General features: G+C 38.0%; 1 protein-coding gene across 7 annotated transcripts in view; it reads right to left on the reverse strand.

The window, feature by feature from the left end:
• Nucleotides 1–3,426: 3,426 nt before the first annotated feature.
• The window catches only part of rassf7a (Ras association domain family member 7a), a 41,212-nt gene continuing 23,894 nt past the window's right edge, over nt 3,427–20,744 (reverse strand). For 4 of the 7 annotated variants that reach the window (XM_057330316.1, XM_057330317.1, XM_057330320.1 and 1 more), the window contains exons 2-6: nt 10,515–10,673; nt 9,315–10,177; nt 5,800–5,962; nt 5,531–5,617; nt 3,427–3,676 (exon numbers count right to left, since the gene is read on the reverse strand). In XM_057330316.1, coding sequence (XP_057186299.1) covers nt 3,645–3,676; nt 5,531–5,617; nt 5,800–5,962; nt 9,315–10,177; nt 10,515–10,617 — 1,248 coding nt within the window. In that variant the 5' untranslated portion in view covers nt 10,618–10,673 and the 3' untranslated portion in view covers nt 3,427–3,644. Of the gene's footprint in view, nt 3,677–4,553; nt 5,618–5,799; nt 5,963–9,314; nt 10,178–10,514; nt 10,674–10,765; nt 10,959–11,856; nt 11,969–20,744 lie in introns of those variants that run through there. The other 3 variants (XM_057330318.1, XM_057330321.1, XM_057330322.1) reach the window with 3 other exon arrangements.

Here is a 20,744-nt window from a genome sequence, read left to right on the forward strand (position 1 = left end):
TTGTTTTATAGATCTATCAATATGTTTCATTACTATTCGATATAGTAATAAATGGTTTTCTTTATTCGTTTAATGTATAGTTTAATGAAAAGTTCCATTTCGTTTTTGAAAGTTACTTTTTAATTCAAAGAATACTAAATGTCTCCTATACATATTTCATATACGACGATTGTGCGTGTTTGTTTGTTTGTTTTTACTGGGTATTGTTCTGATTCCTCATGTGTTTGTATCCTCTTAACATTGTAAAAGTTCAAGTAAACAAACAAAAAACATGTCTTAAAAATGAACACATTGAATGTAAAATTATTTAATTTTAAACACAAAATAGAATTTGTAAAAGTCATGCATTGAAATGCAACGTTTTTTTAAATCACACCACTTCATGTAATACCCGCTTACGTAACAAAGTGTAACTCTGACAAACTACATTCGAGTTTATAAAAACATATTTTTCGCGCCATGTGTCTCTCTCTCTCTCTCTCTCTCTCTCTCTCTCTCTCTCTCTCTCTCTCCTTCTCTGCATCCTTCGTACGTGCACATCCACACTAGCTTCATGGCTTTGCTACACACAGCCGAACAGAGTCAACCCACTCTCAAAACGCGGGTGGAGCTCATTTTTGTAAAACCATACAAAAGCGTGACATATGTGCCTCATCTTAGCATTTTAACAACACACACTGCTTTCAAAACTAAAGTGGAGAGAAATAAAGCATAAATAATCGGACGTATCCTCAGCCTTATAAAAGTGAGTGAACAGAAAATGGTTTGTTCCTAAAGTACGACGTGCAAAACAGAACGCGCCGCACCCCGCTATAACTCAAAGAAAATCCACCGAACGGTGATGGACATAACCACGCCCCTTCTGCGCTGTCATTCGATAGTTCCATCTAAAAGGCGGGCTTTCTCGCGAATGCCGCGCAGCCTATTTGCTGTCTTTTTCGTAATCACTGATGATTTGCATAAGCAGGTCAGGTTGCAGTTGCAAGGGAGTGGGCAGGGTTGCGATCGCGCGAGTGAGCTGAACTTCTGCTGTGGTTGTAGTGTACAATTCACAATTTGGTACTTTATGGAGAAATTAATTTCGTTAAGGAAAACAGATATTGCTGCGTATTTTTTAACAGGACGTCAGTGTTGGCTGTTTAATCCTCGCTTCTTCCTGTAATTAAAGGGTTTATTGGAATTTGATGTGAGTAGCTGTGGCTTTTTTGGTTGAGATTTCAAATCAATTAATATTTATAAATTTAGGTGAAGATAAATAGACAAATGATATTGTATATTATGAGTTTACTTTTTCTGTCTAATCGTTCTTGCATTTATATACACAATTATGCATATAGTACAGACAGACAAATACCATATAATTATGATTGATATTTGTCCAACAGTGGCAATTTATTTATTAAGCAAATGACAAAATATGATTAATTGTTCACGAATATGCTTCTTGTATTCAAACTTATTTCAGTCGTTTGTCGTTGTCACATGGTCGAGGCATTGACATGTAATAATCATATAGTAACGTCATTCAAAATATATCATTATCATTAAATAATTGTCCAGCCACATTAACTGTTCTGCTGAATGCATCAGTTGGAAAATGATTGTTAATAAAATATGTATTATATATTCCGTTTTTTTACAGTGGTCTCCATGGTTTCCTATGGCGTCATTTGAGAATGTTTGATTTCTGAAAGCAGGTAAGCCACTGACTAACGCACATTGCGCCTATTCTCCATCCCACTGTGCGTGTGACAGCGGCTAACCAGCTTTTGGATGTATGCCTGACTTCGTGGGAATGTCCCACGACGAGTCACTCAAAGCATAACTTTTGGGTGCACATGGATCTACCGGTAAAGCGCGGTGCTTGCAACACCAAGGTGAAGGCTTCGAATCCTATTTTAACACGCAATAGGATGAAATGTATATCTCTGTTACACTGTAAGTGAATTTGCATTAGCGTCAGCCAAATGCATGAACGACTATGTTGTCGTTATGACGTCAGGCTTAATGTACGTGCGGGGCGTCATCTGCTATATCATACGTGTCCTGGAGTTAGAGGATGGGTTTTTTGTAGCATGTGTGTAACACGTTTAACATTGTTGTATTGTATGTGTAATCGTTTGACTTGTAGCTGTAGGAGTTATGCTGCCAGTGTGCGTGTCATTTTACCAATATTTTGCCTGTGAACTTTTGAACTTGTAGCTTTATGTAAGACCAGTTACAGTTGGATGTGCTGGTGTACCTGCATGTGAATTATAACAACACTGATACATACTGTGACTTTATAGCCAACGTTTGTGTTATTTTCTGTTTATTTTTAATAAAATGAAACTTTTTATTACCATTTTAAATAAAGTAAATGTTACAGTGTTTATTTTGTGTTAATAAAATTCACTCAAATTTTCAACTGCCTAATACTCCTTGTAATAATACAGAGTAGCAAAGACGTGTGTCTTGCTTCCAATACTGTTAATGGTACCGGCTCACATTAGGGAATTTGTCACAGTTTACAGATTTGATTGAATCACTATTGAACCATCGTTTTCCTTCTCAGCGGAATGAGTTTATAATGCATTTCATTCTGGAATTACATTACCTCAGCCATGCCTTTATTTCCTTGTTCTACTCTGTCGTTTCTGTAACTGTGTAATGTATATAGTAACAGGCCTGCCATGAGGGCTTTGATGATCTGAGGTTTATGTTCTAGGCATGTCAGAAAGTTTCTTGATCTTCTCCTCATAATCCACTTTTATACTTAATTATGAAACTTCACTTGCAAAACCATGCATTGATGAAAAATAGTAAACTGACAAAAATATACTTTTCAAATAATCTATTAGACAAAGATACTACAATGAAGCTTAAACATAAACATGCTCATATGGTGTGACTGAAATATGTTTCTCTCATTTCAAATAAATACATTTCACAGAACGCTGTAAGTGATTCAAATGTTTTTTAACACCCCAATCTGATATACAGGGTGTGATTAAACATAAAGAGTTTGTAAAAAAAAGGTCACATATTGAGGAGAAATATGCTGTAAGTTTCGAACAAGCAATTATTTTGATTATAATGCAAAGATAGATGACATCTGTGAATTCAAAAGGTAAGGTGTGTAACTATTAAACACACAAGTCAATATACAATCAAAAAACATTTAGTTAGAAGATTTCAATTATGTTATGCGGTCCTTCACATGGTTCCCAAATTTATTATCAAGATACCGAGAACATCTATAGAGGTCCTAAAGTCTAATCCACGTTAAAACTTTTCGTACTTTCATCATTTTAAACAAAGAAACATGATGGAAAATGAAGAAGAAATTTTTCAAATTATGCATCTCATTTAAAACAATCTCCCTCGCTTAAAACCACACCATCAAGATATTTAAGACACAACGAACAGTCTTTATTGTATTTAAATACATAGACAAAAGTAAAAGTTTTCGAGATAAAATCTTCTGGTCATATTTTACAGTAAATACATGAAATCTTTGAAATGTACCAAAAAGTAGTAAATATATAATTCATATATACAGTAAATATATAACATACGGCTATATTGACATGGACAGTTAAGACAGAGGGATTGAGTATATAGCAGAAAGTCATTACAGATCCTTAGCCCTATGATTCAGGTTTTTACTGCCAAGATGATTCGCTGGATGTCAGGACTGCAAGACACAGAAAAGCATATTGAGTGATGCTTTGGGTTTGGTTTGCTTACACTTTATAACCGTAACACTGTAGGTACAAACATACACGAGTTGCAGGGTTCATGCACATGGCAGCCGAGAGTCAACAGAATGAAATTTCAAACCCCCCCAAAAATCTAAACGTGTGTGGCTGTTGTGTATATACACACAGACACAGTCCTAGCTATAGCCAATAAACTCAATTATATTCATTACTGATGAATAATAAAATACAAGGCATGGAGGTGTGGGGATGTTTTTAAGGACGAAATATGAATCGTCACACAAAGACATTCCAGCACATTTAGGGGAAGAGGTTCACACAACACACAGTCTCCCAACACCAGATATTAAAGGTAAAAGCACATTTACCTTATGCCTTAAAAGGACAGTTCACCCAAAAATACAAATTCTGTCATGATTTATTCACCCTCATGTCATTCAAAATCTGTATATGACTCTTTCATCTGTGAAACACGAAAGAAGATATTTTGAGAAATGTCGCAGTAGTTTTGTGTTCATACAATGGAAGTCAACGAGGTTCAGTGTTGTTCGGCTACCAACATTTTTCAAAATAAGTCATACAGGTTTGAAATGACATGAACGTGAATAAACGACAAAATAATTTTCATTTTGTGTGAACTTTCTCCATAATAGTTCTCCATAAAACTATTTCAAGGCATTTTTTCAACCAAATTGCACATATGCGTGTGCCTAATACATTCCAAAGTTGAGTAATATAAGTAATAATGGCGGTCTACTGTTTAAAAACTCACAAAAAAAACGTTAAAGTATTCATAAAGTCCATTTTTCTGAGCCACCTGATTTAAAATCATTCAAATGATTCTTGTTTATGATGTATGTTTATTATGTACAATGTTTCTAGTACATTCAGAACAAATAAAATGACTGATTCACTCCTGCGTTTGGATTTAAGAAGTGGAATTAATGTGTCAGAAATGAGAGTAGCATCCTGCCATTAGATATACTGTATGCTTTTGGGAATAGTTAGCCGGAAAACTCAATTTTGGCACCATTTACCCGCCATCATTCTGTAACAAACCTGTAAGACTTTCTTACTTTTGTGGAAGTTGAGCATAAGTACAAACATTGCATTTATATTTTTGGAGTTTGACAGCCCCTCATCATGCAATATAAACAGGATCACCGATAGGACATCACAGGAAGCTGAACATTGTTCTTGGTTCTGTGTGTAATTTATACATTTGAATGCATTTATGTGAGAATGAGCAAATGAGAATCATCACTTTTTGGCGAATAACACACACCGCTTCTCTAGAAATCCAACATACAGCTTGTAAGACTCACAAAGTCAATACTGCGACACAAGAGCAGATAGAAGAAAAGTGTAGAACCCGGGTAGAAACACTTTAGTTTACGAATCAAAGTCAAATCAAGATGTAACTTGGATCAAACCCACTATCCCGAAAACTAAAGTGTTAAGCACAGGTCAAGGTAACACTTCTATTTGAAAGGCACTATATGCTCGCTTTGTAACTCTGAAAGTTACATATTTACAAATAATCTAAGCAGCAACCACAGTTGCACAAGCTGCAGTCAGTATGTACGGCTGAAATTATACAGTCAGGTTTTGATGGGTCGTCAGTGATGTCATGAAATGCGTTTATAGAAATTATACATAATGCCTTTCAGCTAAAGTGCTACAGTCACACGTTTATCAAAAGAGGGCGGTTAGAGAAGAGCCACCATGCAGGCACCTTCACCCAGAGAGGGCTGACACCAGTGGGCGTGGCAGGCCGGGGCCGAGGGGCGGAGCAGACAGAGAAGCAGCAGGTTGTCACACATACACACCCTCGGGGTTCAGACTGGACACCAGGGGGTTCTGCAGGTTACGCGGGTGACCCAGAAACTGTTTGGCGGTGGGACGCGGGGGCGAATCTGTGGAAAAGCAAAATGTGGCCGGTAAAATATCAATCAAGTATAATGAGAAGTCTACATAAATACAAATATAGCTCTACTGAATAAATGCATAAATGATGGATGAATTTTCATTGTTGGGTTAAGCGTCCATTTAAGAACAGCCTATTGAAAATACAGTACGGCATGTGTGTAGGCCATACCATTGTTGATGTGGTTGTCCTGCTGTTCTTGCATCAGGTCCAGTTGTTCCAGATGTTCGGCGAGATGCGTGCGGGATTGAGGGGCTCCAGCCTGCTGGATAAACTGCTGTAAATTACACTGTCTCAGCTCCTTATTCAACTCTTCCACATCGTCCTCCTTAGCCTACATACACAGAGAACAGACGATCACAGACTGCCTGCTCACCCCCGATGGATGAAACACAAAATGTCTGGCCAATCTATGCAAAATGTGTAGTCACGTCATTAAAGCCCTGGCTTTAAAATCCCGGCTTTTTAAAGGAAGGAGTCATTATGGAGTTGTGCAACAACCAATAAATTCCTAAAATATTATTAATTTCTCCGTTTTTACAACCAGATATTATGCAAAAAATAAAAACTGAAATGAAGACAGAATTCCTAAAAAACTAGGGCTGTCAAACTATCAATCATGATTAACCGCATCCAGAAAGATGTTTGTGTTTATATAATACAGTATATGTCTGTGTACTGTGAATATTAATTTTGTATTCATAAACACATACACATACATGCATATATTTAAGAAAAATATAAAAATTAATAAACTATTGGTAAACATAAATACATTTCCTAAATATATATACACGTGTTTATAAATACAAAGTTAATATGAATAGTACACTGACATATACTGTATTATGTACACACAAACTTTTATTCTGGATGCGATATATCGCGATTAACCATTTGACAGCCCTATAAAAAACAAATGAGTTTTGCAACAATTCAAATCCTTTGTCTGCTGGGCTCTTACACTCAGCAGCATGTGTACTGAGGTCATTAGATGCAATGTTTATGTGGAAAACAACCAGCAGATGTCAGTGTTGAACAAGGATCAGCTACAACCAAAAATTTAACAAATCTTCATTCTCCAGCACTCTCAGTGTGAACGCACCTTGATCTTTTGGATTTTATGATTCTTTTAAGTAAAGTGTAAAGTTTATCTGCCTAGTTTTATACTTTTTTATTTAAGAATTCTCATGGTATTTTATTAAACTTGGACATAGATTCATTTCAGTAGTCTTAGTATAGTTTAGTTTTACATTTTTAATAGTTTTATACTTAGAGAGTTAATTTGCAAAAACGGATAACTCAGTTTTTAAATATGTTCCATAATCATGGTTTTTTATTGCATTATAATTAATATAATTGAAACTGCAGTTGGCTTCTTTTGATTAAGTAAAAAAACGAACACAATTACACACTACAAAAACATGATAACACAATAAAAAACAAGATTTTTTGCAAATAAACTCTTTATTTTTACATATTTGTGTTTAATATAATATTTAATTGAATATCTATTAAATATAATATTTAATGTAATATCTACTATCTATACAGTAGAGTAGTACCTAAAAGTAAGGTCCCACTTCGGACAACTGATATCGTTTTGAAACACTTCTTTATATTTTATTAGAGATTAAAAACGTATGTATGCTGCATAAGTGTGTTTGAACTGTTGCCACAAAATATTACCATAAGAGAGGATCTCTTTTATTAATAAAGTTTTTTAATAACAGACTATATTGCAGTCAATGTGTGCATTTGTGCAGTCTGCTTTTTAAATCAATCGTTTATTTTTAAATAAAACCTTTTTGCCAAACAATTTTGTCCAACAAATACCATAAAAGCTCAGTGTTGTCTAATACACCTCATATTTTGATGGTTAATCTAACCTTACAAAACATTAAAGGCAAATATTGTATATCACTGACATGACGTTTGCCCACTACTGTATAATCTAAAAATATTCCCTCAAATTACTTACAAAAACAGTTTAACAGACGTCATATCGGATCAGAGCATGTGAGCGGACTCAGCGGACTGGAGCGGAGCGAAGTGTGCAAAAAATAGTCGGAGCGCGGAGCGGGTTTTTATCCAAAGGCCGGAGCGATCGCTCTGTCTCGCTCCGGTTCTGCTCCGATACCGCTCACACCACGAGTCTAGGGCATGCACAAATCCACCCAGAATTCACCTGTGCCTTCAACAATTAACAAAACTGTCAGCCTACACTTCAAAAATCGTTCGTTGTGAAGGAGAGATGTCTGATGTAAACACAAGCATAGCAGTGGCGATCCGTGACTCCTCTTCAGGGGAAGCAGTAATGCGAAGCTCGGGAAAACATGTATTTAGCCCGTCCTGTGTGTGTCGCATCATGTCAAAATACGTGCCTGCTGCAGACGCGTCGAAAGGGTTTTTAATAAAAGAGACGCTCGCGTTTGCTAGATACTTGCTTAGTCTCATGTGTAATCAGAGTTAAGTGTTAACGCAGTGTCTTCTGAACGCGTGCGTCTCTTTTATCATAAACCCTTTCGACACGTCTGCAGAAGGCATGTATTTTGACATGATGCGTGATGCACATAGGTTCACGTGAAGCGCTGAACACGTATTTTGAATTCCAGCTTCCCCTGAAGAGGAGGCACCGATCGCAGCTGAAGCATAGACTAGAATGACCGCGATCAGTTCCGGTAGCCGCGTCGGAGCCGTAATGTGCCGCAGATGCGTGTGGTGTAAACGAGGGGTAAGGCTTCGGTTGAAAACGGCAGGTGTTAGGCATGCAGAGGAATTTTAAATTTGAGCGAGCGTGGAGCGATTTCACCGGAGCGGGATGAAATTGTAGGTGAGCGGGGAGCGGAATTGAGTGGTGGGAGTGAACACCCACGTGAGCGGGGAGCGGAAATTCTCACCACTCAGCTCCACTCACATGCTCTGCATCGGATAAATAGTTGCAAGTAAGCAGTCAACCCAGAGGAGGCAGTACAGTTTATCACTGTAATATTAAGTTTGTGCCCTGCGGCTCTATTAACAGTAATCTCTCGATTTGTCCTCTATGGGTATGTTTGTCACTTTGCCGTAAGTGTGTAAGGAGACGAGCCAAATTCAAATACAGACAAGTCAGAGGTCACCGCAAAGTATGAGACTCGGGTAACCCCGTGACCTGCTTTTTAAAAACTATGATAATTCACCGTCTGCCGGCGCTGGAGGAAATTCATCCTCCTACTTCACAAGCAAGTCTGATCTGATGGAAATAGATTTTCATTATGCAAGACATGGTTTAGTAATGGTTGATTTCCTTGCCTTTTCCGTCCACTTTGAGTGGCACTTCGGTATTTTAGATCTTCACAGACTTTCGAGTCTTTGATTGCAAGATGCTGGAATACTGAAATATTAAAAAACTAAGGCTGGTCTGTAATTATATACAGTGTGAAATGTCTGGCAGTAAAAAAAACTTAGTCAAGGGTACGTTTTTATTTAGTCTTTCCTTCAAGTATAAAATGCACAAGATATAAAGAGACCATATGTACAAATAAAAACACTTATTTGCATTTTCTTGTGTTTGAATTTCATAGGATAACATAAAAATTTCATTTCTTTGCTTTCAAATCATCAGTTCATTGTTTGGAGCACAGTACCTGTGTATTTGCAGCCAATAGCTACAGGCCTCTCTCTAGAGCCATGCCCTCTCTGCTTACCTTCAGCAGGGTCTCCGCCCTCCCAAGAGCCTTTTCCAGCTCTATAAGCTCCGCCTCCAACTCCTCCCCATGCTTTTGCCGACTTTCAAGCTCTTCCTTGACTTCCTCTGTAGAGTCTTTCGAGTCATCTCGGCCAGGCAAGGTCTCCGCTTCCAGCCTCTCTTTCTGAATGTCCTTCTCGAGCTGTGAGGCACGAGCGTTGAACTCGTGCAACTTTTGCCCACAATCGTCCAGTTTAGCGTGCAGCTCTCCCAACCTCCGCTTCATCCCCCGCTCCCGCTCGGATTCTGCCTTAAGCTCCGCCTCCCAGAGCTGATCCTCCTCCAGTTCCTGCTGGTTCTTCCACAGTGCCTTTTCCAACACATCTATCTCCTCCTGCAAGGTCGATTCCTCACTGGACGACCGTTCCCAAGACTCATATTCCGTCTCTACAGTCACTAGCTGGGACTCAAGGTTACGTAACTGCTCCTGTTGCTGGTGTACACGTCGGAAAATCTCGTCTTTGGAAGGTCCGGGCAGGTATGCCGCTTGAGGAACTGGGGACGCCCTTTGTTCAGGAGAAGGCGTTTTCCGCGAATCCTTCGTTTTTGTACGAGAGGTGCCGGAAGGGCCTAAGTTGAAGGTGAAGGACTTTTTCGGCAAGCCCCGTTTGGCTTCTGGTGTAGACGGCTTGTGGAGAGGAAGCGTGTGGTTGTGTGGACTTGGCTCTTCGCTGCTGCTGGGGCCGGTCCGTCGGAGGAAGAACTGCACCTCGCTGCTGTGCTGGCCCAGTTTGGCCAAGGACTCCAGTGGGCGCTCATTGGCCAGAAGTTGGCGCTCGGTGTCTCTCAGTCTCTGAATAAGAATGTAGCGACCCGTCTGACCTATAAAGGACACAAATGTAGTAAGAATAAAAAATCAGCTACAAAATTATCTATGACATTCTGACACATAGAAACATAATTTCAATTTAACAAATACATTTTTTATCCAAAGAAACTGGCAGTATTCTTGTTACAGGACCAATTCCAATGGAGCAAGTGGGACTATCCTGGGATCGCTTTAAGGACATTGGCTAATTCGATGACCCCCTTGTTGGGTTTAAGCCAATAAGTGCTCAGCCACACCACTCATTCTAGACAATGTTAAGGTTTACTCTGCAATAAAAAGGCTTCTTTCGTTTTTCAGGTAGCGGTAGGGGTGTGTTTAAGTCGTACTTACCAATGGCTTGGGCAAGTGCAATGACTACATCCTGGCATGATGTCTCCTCTGACAGGCCGCAAACCACTCGGACAACCCCGTCCACCCAAACTTTCAGCTCCATCAGAGACGCCGAACTCAGATCAGCTCACATCAGCAGTGCATGCTAACGTCTGGATTCTGAAACGATAAAAGTAGAAGAGTTCAGATGGTTTCATCACTTGAACAAGATGTCATTTATCAATTTTGGATGCAATCAGATGTGCTTTTACCTTTCTAAGCGAATGGGGGGAATTTTACCTGACTGATAATTAAACAATTCCATGGACTTGATGTACGGGCAGGAGCCAAACCTCCTAGCAATGGCCTAGCAACCACCCAGATCACCTAACCAACAGCACCGCATCATGCTAACAACCACACAGAACACCCAAGCAACTGCATATTCACAGAAACGTCTTTATAGCCCCATACAACATAGCAACTCCCGGCAACCACCCTATAACATTCTAATGCCACATTTTGTAAACATCACAAAACAGATCCATTAAGAACAACCAAGCTACCTTCTCTATTATGCTACCTATCTTTTTAGAATGCTCAAGCCCGGCAGGATTTCCAGCCATGAGACAAGAAATCTTGAAGAATATAAGGTCCAGTGGGTAAGCAAATTTCAAGAGCTATTATTAGTAGAAAGCTGATGGACTCTGAAGCGTAGCTCTGCTCCAATTAAATGCACTGGCGGCTTCCTTCAAAGGCGTTTTGGCAGATTAACACTTATGGGAACAGACAAGCAGAACGTAGACCTTCAGAGACTGCATGTGCTTGCATGTGCGCCTGACTCCACTTTGAAGCCCCACAGCAGGAACAGATGGCTTTGTTAAGGTAAGGTTTAGCCATGCTACGTTAGATGTATATCTGTCTGAGGGGTGACGTAATACATATTGGCTCTTTGACTGTTACGTACTATGCACTTTGTGAGAAGATACTTTGGTAAAGTCTTCTGCACTTAGTATGAAACATTCAAAGGCATAAAGCATCTGCCAAGCACCAATGATGGATGTTATACCTCGAGGCAATTTAAAGATACGTTTAATAAAGATGGAAGAGAACTAAATTTTGCAGTTGGATGAACCTCATAAAGCCTGTCAGAAACATGTTCGAGTCATATTGCAAGAAAATATATTTTGCTTAGAGCTGCAATGTGTTTTTTTAAATAAAAACAAAATTTGGTTATTAAGACAAAGTATGCCTTTCTGGATAAGTCAGCTTTTCTCATTCTTGGTAAACAAAAAGATTAACATCCACACTAAAAACATCAACTTGTGACTCATTTCAAAATTAAAGTCCAGCTTTTTCCCACCTGCTCTTGTATTCCTTATGGCTTCCACTCTTTTTGTTTGTTCAGAAGCTCTGCTGGCTAATTTTGAAGCTTTCCTCCAGCCCGGCCCGTCTTTACTAAAGCTGAGGAATGCTACCTTGTTGGCCCGTGTGCAGAAGAGTGCAGAGTAAAACAAATCTTTCTTTGTCTCCTGTAGTTCCAACAGGCTCATACTAAATCAGGGCCACGGCCCACGGGTACACATTTCAACAGCCTGCAGTTACCATAGAAACAAAGCAATGGACGAGAAGTATGAATCACAGAGAGAATCAACAGGTGCCAGATGCATCGGGCTAGGCACAGTATAGATTTATGTTGAACTCATATTTGGGTTCATATTTGAGCCACAATGAGAAGATGCTGTGAGTGGTTGCCAGGGAACTGCTCTGTGGTTGCTAAGGAACTTTGAGTGGTTTTAGCACTTTACTGTGTGGTTGCTCAAGGTTTTAAAGTAGCCTCAGGTCAAAAGAACTACACAAAGTTATTTTATATACGTCTGGAACTATTCCATTTGTTCTAATGTCTGCAAGGTGAAAATAACGAATATTAATATTTTTGGGTGGATCACCACCTGCTTTAATCTGTTGATCTTTACATAGTTTAGATCCCTCACACATGTCCAGGCCCACTGCTTCAGAAATGCAGACCCACCCCAGACACATTTTAATGTTGCCTTGTCCCATCTGAGAGACTCCTCCAAATGCTATAACTGGTATTATATCAATAGTCTCTCATCATCATCATCATCTTTATGTCTTGTGGCCCTCTGGAAATGATTCTAAGCAAAGCGCTTGTTTGTGCACCAGGGGTGTGGCCTTTTCCTAATGGAAGCAGATGTGCTAAAATATGTGTGCAACATGCCAAAAATTATTTTGAACATCTTGGCAACCACATAGCAACACACAATGGACATAACCCAACACAGCTTTCTTTCACAGCCATTGAGGTGCAACAAATCCTATGATGCATCTCTTTAGCTCCCACATAAGGTATACACTACAGGTCAACAGCTTTAGAACACTTGAGTGAAATGTTTCTCGTTATCTTAAAAAAACCTTTGTTCTGAATGTGTATATTAAAGCATCTGAAATTAGTTCTGCAGATAAAAAAATATTTTGCACACATAGATGTTTTTTTATTGCAAAACTAACATTTATATTGAATAAAAAATGTTTTTGAAAGAGTAGTTAATACAATTTTAACATAGATGAAAACTCCTTTATTATGTTAAAATATTGCATTTTAAAGATTTCTGCAAATTCTAGGCAAAAGGTGACTATACTAAAGATGCTAAAACATAAGTTTTCATTTATTTTGTTACAACATAACTCCCAGTTCCCTTTATTTTGGATTATTCTAAAATGTGGAAAAATATGAATAAGTGAGCGATGTAAAACTTTTGACAGGTAGTGTACACAACTGCTCTTTCTCAGACAAACACCTGGGAGAAGAAAAAAAGCTAGTCTGTGTTATACAACACCTCACCACTAACACATGGCCTAACATGTCTAATGTTTCCGCTGCTTTAACAAACAAAGACGTTTGTTAAAATACTTAAAAAGGCCTTGAATGGGTTTCTCTGGAAGCAGTGAGAAATGTTAAAGAGCTTTTTTCATCAGTGAAAGCCGCAATCCACAACGATTTTTTGTAAAAAAAATAAAAAAATAAAACAGTGTTCAAAACTCAAAAAGTGTCTCTTTACCTTACCCGCATTCACAACGGTGAGCTTATAATAATGATTTAAAGTTGTAAATTATTTTTTATTTATAAATGTAAAGTTACCTGCAATTTTATATTTCAAACAGAGATGGCGATATAGAGGCAAACGTTACAGATTGCAGCTTTAATCATCAAATGAATGGCGTGCTGAGAAAGCAAACAGATTTGCAGTGTTTGGTGGGTGTACGAGGAGAGAGAATTATTGCTGTCTCCACTCATTATGCATTAAACTGTGATTTATCGGGATGGGATCTCCACCCGACGGCAATGATGCATTGTGCTACAGTGCAGGCTGGTGATATCTCTAACCCCGGTGGCACTTTATAAATAAATAAAAAATGTTTTCTTTTTTGCTAAAAGAGAATATTTACAGGACATGTCTGTTTAATCTTTTTGTTCTATGATATTTTACTTTATTCACTTCATTAATAGAATTATACACATGTACCTGCTCTCTTATTCAGCAACCACATATCCATCAGACATCGTGGAGCAAGTCTCGTACATGCCCTACCACAAACACTATTGTAAGTTGCTCTATGGTTGACATTTTTTCTGTCCATTTCCTCTCTCATGATGGAGTGATTACAGCGCTTTGATTCAACCCGTTACTGTACCTACGAACGTGTCATTACTTTCACACATGAATAACTGCAGGTTCAGCTTCTCTAGACGAAGTTTCCATCCACAACCTGAACAGATATTCTTTCATAATGGGCTTGTTGCTATAATACCATACAGTAACAAATGCATCAGGCCAAAATATTGCAAGGCTGTCTGGACACAGTATGTTTAGTATAGACGCATATGTGATGGAGTTTATTTGGGAGGGAGGGGGGTCATGGAAATAAGTTTGTTTGTAAAATGATAGTTTATCTAAAAATTAAAAGACCCTCATTTCGATCCAAACCTGTATGATTTTCTTTCTCCTGCATAACACAAAAGAAGATATTTTGAAGACTGTTGGTAATCAAACAACTTGAACCCCATTGACTTCCATTGTATGAACAGTTGCTTTGGATGAAACTGTCTGCCAAATACATAAATGTAATGCAATATTTGTATGGGATTTTTATAGTTTGCAAATCCATTTCTATTGTTTTATCATTTGAAATAATAAAGAACCTGGTGAAAGTTTTGGTCCTAATGACAGGAGTGCTGACCCTTGTCTCTAAACACAGGAATGTTGAGGGCACAAAAAAGTGACCGACCTTCACCTCTAAACTAAACAAAGACGGTCTGTGAAAACAAAAGAGAATGTCACCCCACTGCCCAAAAATCCCCATCTTGGCTACACACATAGCATACAAACTGTGAGAGTGTGGGCAGGCATTTTTGTCAGGCAGCCCGGGAGAAGCTTTTGGACTTCTGAATCTACTTCTGCACCGCTGAAAGCAAAATAAGGGCCCATCTTGTATCCAAAACGATTTGTATGCAGCTGGAAAAATCCTAGCTGTTAGATATTAGGATCAAAGTTCTGGTGCTATGAACAGGTGCACAATTTTCATTTCTGATGACAGAAGCCACCCAGGTGTAAAGCAAGTCCACAGAGAAAATTTGGTTTTGGTTAGTCATGTACAACAAGCCTTGCAAACACAGCAAAAAGGAAGCAACTAGCAGTTGCCCAGCTTTAAAAACTTTTCCTTTATTGCCATAACTAATTCTTCCACTGTATTTGTATAAACAGCCGTGTCCTTTTAAGCCATCCAACTCTATTCATGACCAACTCTATTCACGGGGTATGCCCGCATGCAACATGACACTTTGTTCATAAGTTATTCATCACCTTAATAATTCAGAACTATGTTCTGCTCTTTTTACAACATTGCTTCCTGCTCCAAATGTATCTAGATGATAAATATCAACGCCTCAGGTATTAAAGGTAGATCGCCAACATGGAAAGTCCTGAGGCATTGGCCTGTTTTCAATGCAAGACCGAACAGGTGCACCTACTGTGAGTGGCTATATTAAAGCAAGAACAATCTCCTGTGGTGATACGACAAAGAAATGAAACGTTTGAAACTGGTGCGCTTTTACATCCACCATCTAAAACTTTGAAAAACATTTTTTTTAATGTAATGTAATGATTTTAATGTATGATAGGTCTGGATGGTCAACTAGTTGGGTTGTAAGGTTATTTTACATAGATTATGCAAATTCTTAATTGAATGGAATTATAATTTCATTAAATTAATTGTTGCAATAAATATACATTTTGGCAACCAAACAACACTGACCCCCATTGATTTCCATCGGACACAAAACCACTGAGACATTTCTCAAAGTATCTTATTTTGTGTTCAACAGAAGAAAGATTAATATACAGGTTTTGAATGATATGAGGGCAAATAAATGACAAAAATTGACAGTATACTGTATTTGGGTGAATTTAGCCGTTTAGATGACTTTGTAGTTGTGCTGGACAGAGACCTGTAGGTATGCTGCATGTTGACCACTATCTTTTGTCTTCAGAAGTAAGGTTTATTTAAAATCTGTGTTGAATTCAACCCCTACTGAGATAGAACAGCTTTCTGCATTCCTTCTGCGGGTGGAGGTCAGGGGTCTGTGTTCGGCCCTTTAAAGTTTCCGTGAATGTTTTGAAAAGGTCTGGAATGAAAAATCTCAGGTCACATTAAGCAGCTTGCAGTGTTTTCTGAATCCATGGCAGGAACCACGTTTCTGTCAGACCGTTAGTGGAATGTGTGTGTTGCGAAACACCACATTCCTGGTGTGGGAGCATTGGGATGTGTGTGCATTCCCGCCGTCCTCCTGCCTGCCTTATTCCAGATAGCTGTTCTTACAAGTGTACTGAACCTGAAAATCTGTGGTTACCTCCCACTGAGAGAACAAGCAACGTGTCACCCATCCCCACCCCCAACAGAGCGCAACAAAGTCTTGCCACTTTTTTGTTAATTCTCAAATGAATTTCTCCTTATGATCTCCATGTGAATTACAAACATTTTCAATAAAGCGTTTTAAGACGTGAACCAAGCCAACTAGCTCTGAGGAACTTATACCCTAAACCAGTCCGACTAAAATAATTTAAAAAGGCTTAAAGAAAAATGAAAAAAGGACTTTGCCAATATAAAACTGGTAATGTTACAAAAGTTAAAATATATTTAAATCTTTTAAACCTAATCCTACAAACAAACATTTTAAATAAAATATTAAATAATTATTCATTTGAAATCATTTATTTCAAATGTATTTATTTAATTCATATTTATTTTTAAATTACAGTTATTAATTATAATAGATATTAATGTATATGTGGAACCGTACAGATCCTTGTCGCTTACTTGTTAGCAATCATGATGTTATCACTTTTGTAACCAAGCAGAGGTGCAGATAGGAACTTCGGGGCTACGGCACCAAGCAACAGCGGCAAACTGCTTGTGGTTCCCAAGAGAATATATTTATTTGGGTAATACCCGCTGAAGCGTAACACACATACTCTCTCTCTCTCTCTCTCATTATGTAAGCTTTGCTAAATTATTACCTAGAGAGCCCTGGGACATATAAAGCGTCAGCATCTGGAATTCTTGCACGGTTCCAAGTATCCTTGACGTACGGTGTAGAAAGATGTTTCTGCCACCGTTCCGGACCTGACAAGTATGCAAATGAGCATTTGTGCGAATTTGAGCCCCATAAGAGATCGACTCCTTGAGACATGGGAACCGGAGATGAAACAATCTAACAGATTATCAAACAAGTGAGCTTTGTGAGAAAAGCTGTGAAGGGGGTCAGGATGAGACATGAGAAAATGAGAGACAGACCGAAGTCATCGCTGAACTGTGATCAAATTAAAAGCAGATGCTAAAGATAGAAGGTAGAAAATAGAAGTGTCGCTTGGCCTCAAAACATTAAGACTTTGCTCTTCTAAAAATAAACACGTTTGTCTCAGAAATTCACACTTTGAGAAAAGATTTTAAATGCTTAGGAACCACTTAACCGAGTCTTGATATCCAACAAAGCCCAATAACTTTTAACCAAGTTCAAACTTGAGGACGCAATCTTGCGTGTCCTTGCTGATAGTTTTATAAGACTTTAATGGCGTTGTTCGCCGCCTTTGTGTGATTTTGTAAGCAGACGGTCTGTGTTGTGGTTATTTTGCTTTTTGTCTCATGCTTACACCACTCAGGATCTGTTAACATCAAACCACCTCTGAGTAAAGCTGGGTGGTCCTAGATGCTGAATCTAGCAGTTACAATATCTTGATAATTCTATTTAAGATAAATATAGATTTATAATAGATTTATCTAAATAATAGATACATCTATTTTTCTTTTATTTGTTTATTATCTCAGTTTGATTTGTCTATTTCACCGAGAACTAGCCTGAACTTGAAAGCAATCAAAACGTTTTCATTGTGCTATGTGGGTATCTTCACACTTTTGCGCACAAATTTTTACACCTTCTTGAATTTGTCAATGGAGCGTGAAAAACAGAAACTTGCACATCATGTGTGAGCAGCGAGAGGCAGAACCAGAAGATCGAGATAAAGATAGAGAGGAACGGAGAGAAGGCTTTTATTGAATACTTACAAAGCAAGCTAAAGATCAGCATGTAAGGTGAAACTGTTCATCCTAAGCAAGCACACAGAAGCTTTCACAAACCCTAATGGACACTCACTCAACATTGATCCAATAAATCCAATGAAGCTTAGTGGTCACCATAGGGTATGACTGGTCTGTTTTTGCTACTACCAGGATTCTTAGGAAGGATCTCACAAATCCTGCCAAGAGCACATATGGGTCATATAGGAAAAATTTAAGAAATGATATACATTTATTCATTTGGCAGATGCTTTTATCAAAAGCGACTTACAAGTAGGAGAGCATATAAACATTTTGTCAACACGCTAAACAGTACTGTTAGTTTACAAGGCCATGCTACTAGGAGGATTAAAGCTGGAGTAAGCAAAGGAGAGAATGAACAACAATTTAAATTTTTTTACAGACAGACAGGCTGTTATTGGTTAGTCAAATAAATGCTGAACAGGTATGTTTTGAGCTGTTCATATATGTTCAGGTATGTTTTGAGATATATCATATTCATATATCATATTAGTACCATTAAAGTAACATTATATATTTTACTACAATGAAAAAACAACTTGTTGAATTTACAAATTTTTGTGTTAATTTACTTAATTTTTTGCACCGGTTTTATATGTAAACTTACTTTAAAAGCTGTGTTGAAAAATTAATTAATTTAATTAATTTGTGTAAATTAACATAAAAATTAAGTAAATCCTACTAGTTGTTTTTTCAGTGTACCATTAACATTATTTGGCAGTATGACATTTTTTTAAAACAAATTTACAAAAGAAGATCTTTTAAAGAACGTTGGAAACCAGAACAACATTGAACCCAATTGACTTCCATTGTATGGACACAAAACCACTGAGACATTTCTCAAAATATCTTCTTTTGTGTTCCACTGAAGAAAGAGCCATATACAGATATGTGGCTAAATAAATAATGACAGAAGTTTTATTTTCAGATGAACAGTCCCTTTAAGATGGTCTTCAAACCAAAGACCCTGACACTAAGCTTGTTGTACAATGTGAGTTCAGTTTTACCACTAACGCTTGCACCGGCCGTCTCGCTCCCTCCGGATCAATGTTTTAGCACCGTATTGCACCTGCATTTCTAATGGATAGCTGTGAACCCACACCCACTGTTTGTCATGGGTAACAGGAGGCGTGATGAAGAAGCGGCCTGCCAGTAGATCAGCCGCTCTGACAGCTTTCTAGACACATCAGATGAGACCTGATCAGCTTAACAAGCCAAGTGCGGAACCGTCACTTTAACCGGACCTCCGGCACTTCACTATTAACACAGAGCTGGGTTGAACGCTTGCTGCATTTGCCTTTACAACACAAGATTTAAGTTATCAATGACTAATTAAATTGAATATCACATGACATCAGAAACAACAATGCTGGTTGCTATTATTATTGCTTATATTCAGGGTTAGGCGATTATTTTAACGCCTTGCTCTGTGAAACCTATTATTTCGGCATGATTGATACTTTAAATCACACTGTTCTAAGCCATACAAGTTAAGACATACAAGTTTCACCCAGAAGATGTTAAAGTGATAGTTAACTCAAAAATGTAAAGTCTGACTACATTTTTTTCACTCTCAAGTGTCTCTAAACCTTTATAAATGTCTTTGTTCTGTTGAACACAAAAGAAGATATTTCGAAAAATGTGAAAAACCTGTTCTGGGCCACCATTGACTTCAATAGTAGTTTTTTCGACTATATTACTTAACAGTGCCCCAGAACTGTTCAGTTCTAAACATTCTTTCAAATATCGTTCTTTGTGTTCTGCAGAACAACCAAATGTATACAGGCTTGGAACAACTTGAGGATGAGTGAATGATGACAGAAGTTTCATTTTCGGGTGAACTGTCCCTTTAAAAATTCTCTAGTGTTACATTAAAGAGGGACCTGAGGACCTTAAAATAATAGCAAATAGAGGTGGGCTCCTTTAACTTAGATCACTAAGTCACCTAGCAACTACCCAAACAACAAGTAACTACTTAGCAACCACCAAGAAACCCTGCTAATTACCTAGCAAACACTCAAAACACTATGGCAAAAATACCACGCATGGTAACCACATAGCAACAACTCACAACAGCCTAGCATCATGATGGAGAGTTTTGCATGGGCACACCAACCACCACTCACATATATATATTTTTTAAATGTAAATCAGTTTTAATATATAACTGACGAATGGCACCTCATAACGATAAACTATAAATCTATAAATGACTTATTTGACTTGCACACATGATGCAGGTTATATTAAATAAATGCAATTTTTAACAACAACAAAAATGCTTCAGAATGAGTGCCAAAAGTAAGGTTTTGATGAGTAAATTTGTTTGGAAATGAATATCACATCACTCCTAATGACATATTAACCAGATTTAATGTGTGTGTGGACTTGGTTTTTATATGTTAGTGGGGACCTAAACCTGAATGCACACCAACACATGGGGACCCCACGGGCACAAAAGCTTATAAATTGTACAGAACGATAATTTTTGAAAATCTAAAAATGCAAAAAGTTTTCTACGATCTTTAGGTTTAGGGGTTGGGTTAGGGGTAGGGGATAAAATATACAGTTTGT

Source organism: Triplophysa rosa, linkage group LG3 (assembly GCF_024868665.1).
Source record: "Triplophysa rosa linkage group LG3, Trosa_1v2, whole genome shotgun sequence".
Lineage (NCBI taxonomy): Eukaryota > Metazoa > Chordata > Actinopteri > Cypriniformes > Nemacheilidae > Triplophysa > Triplophysa rosa.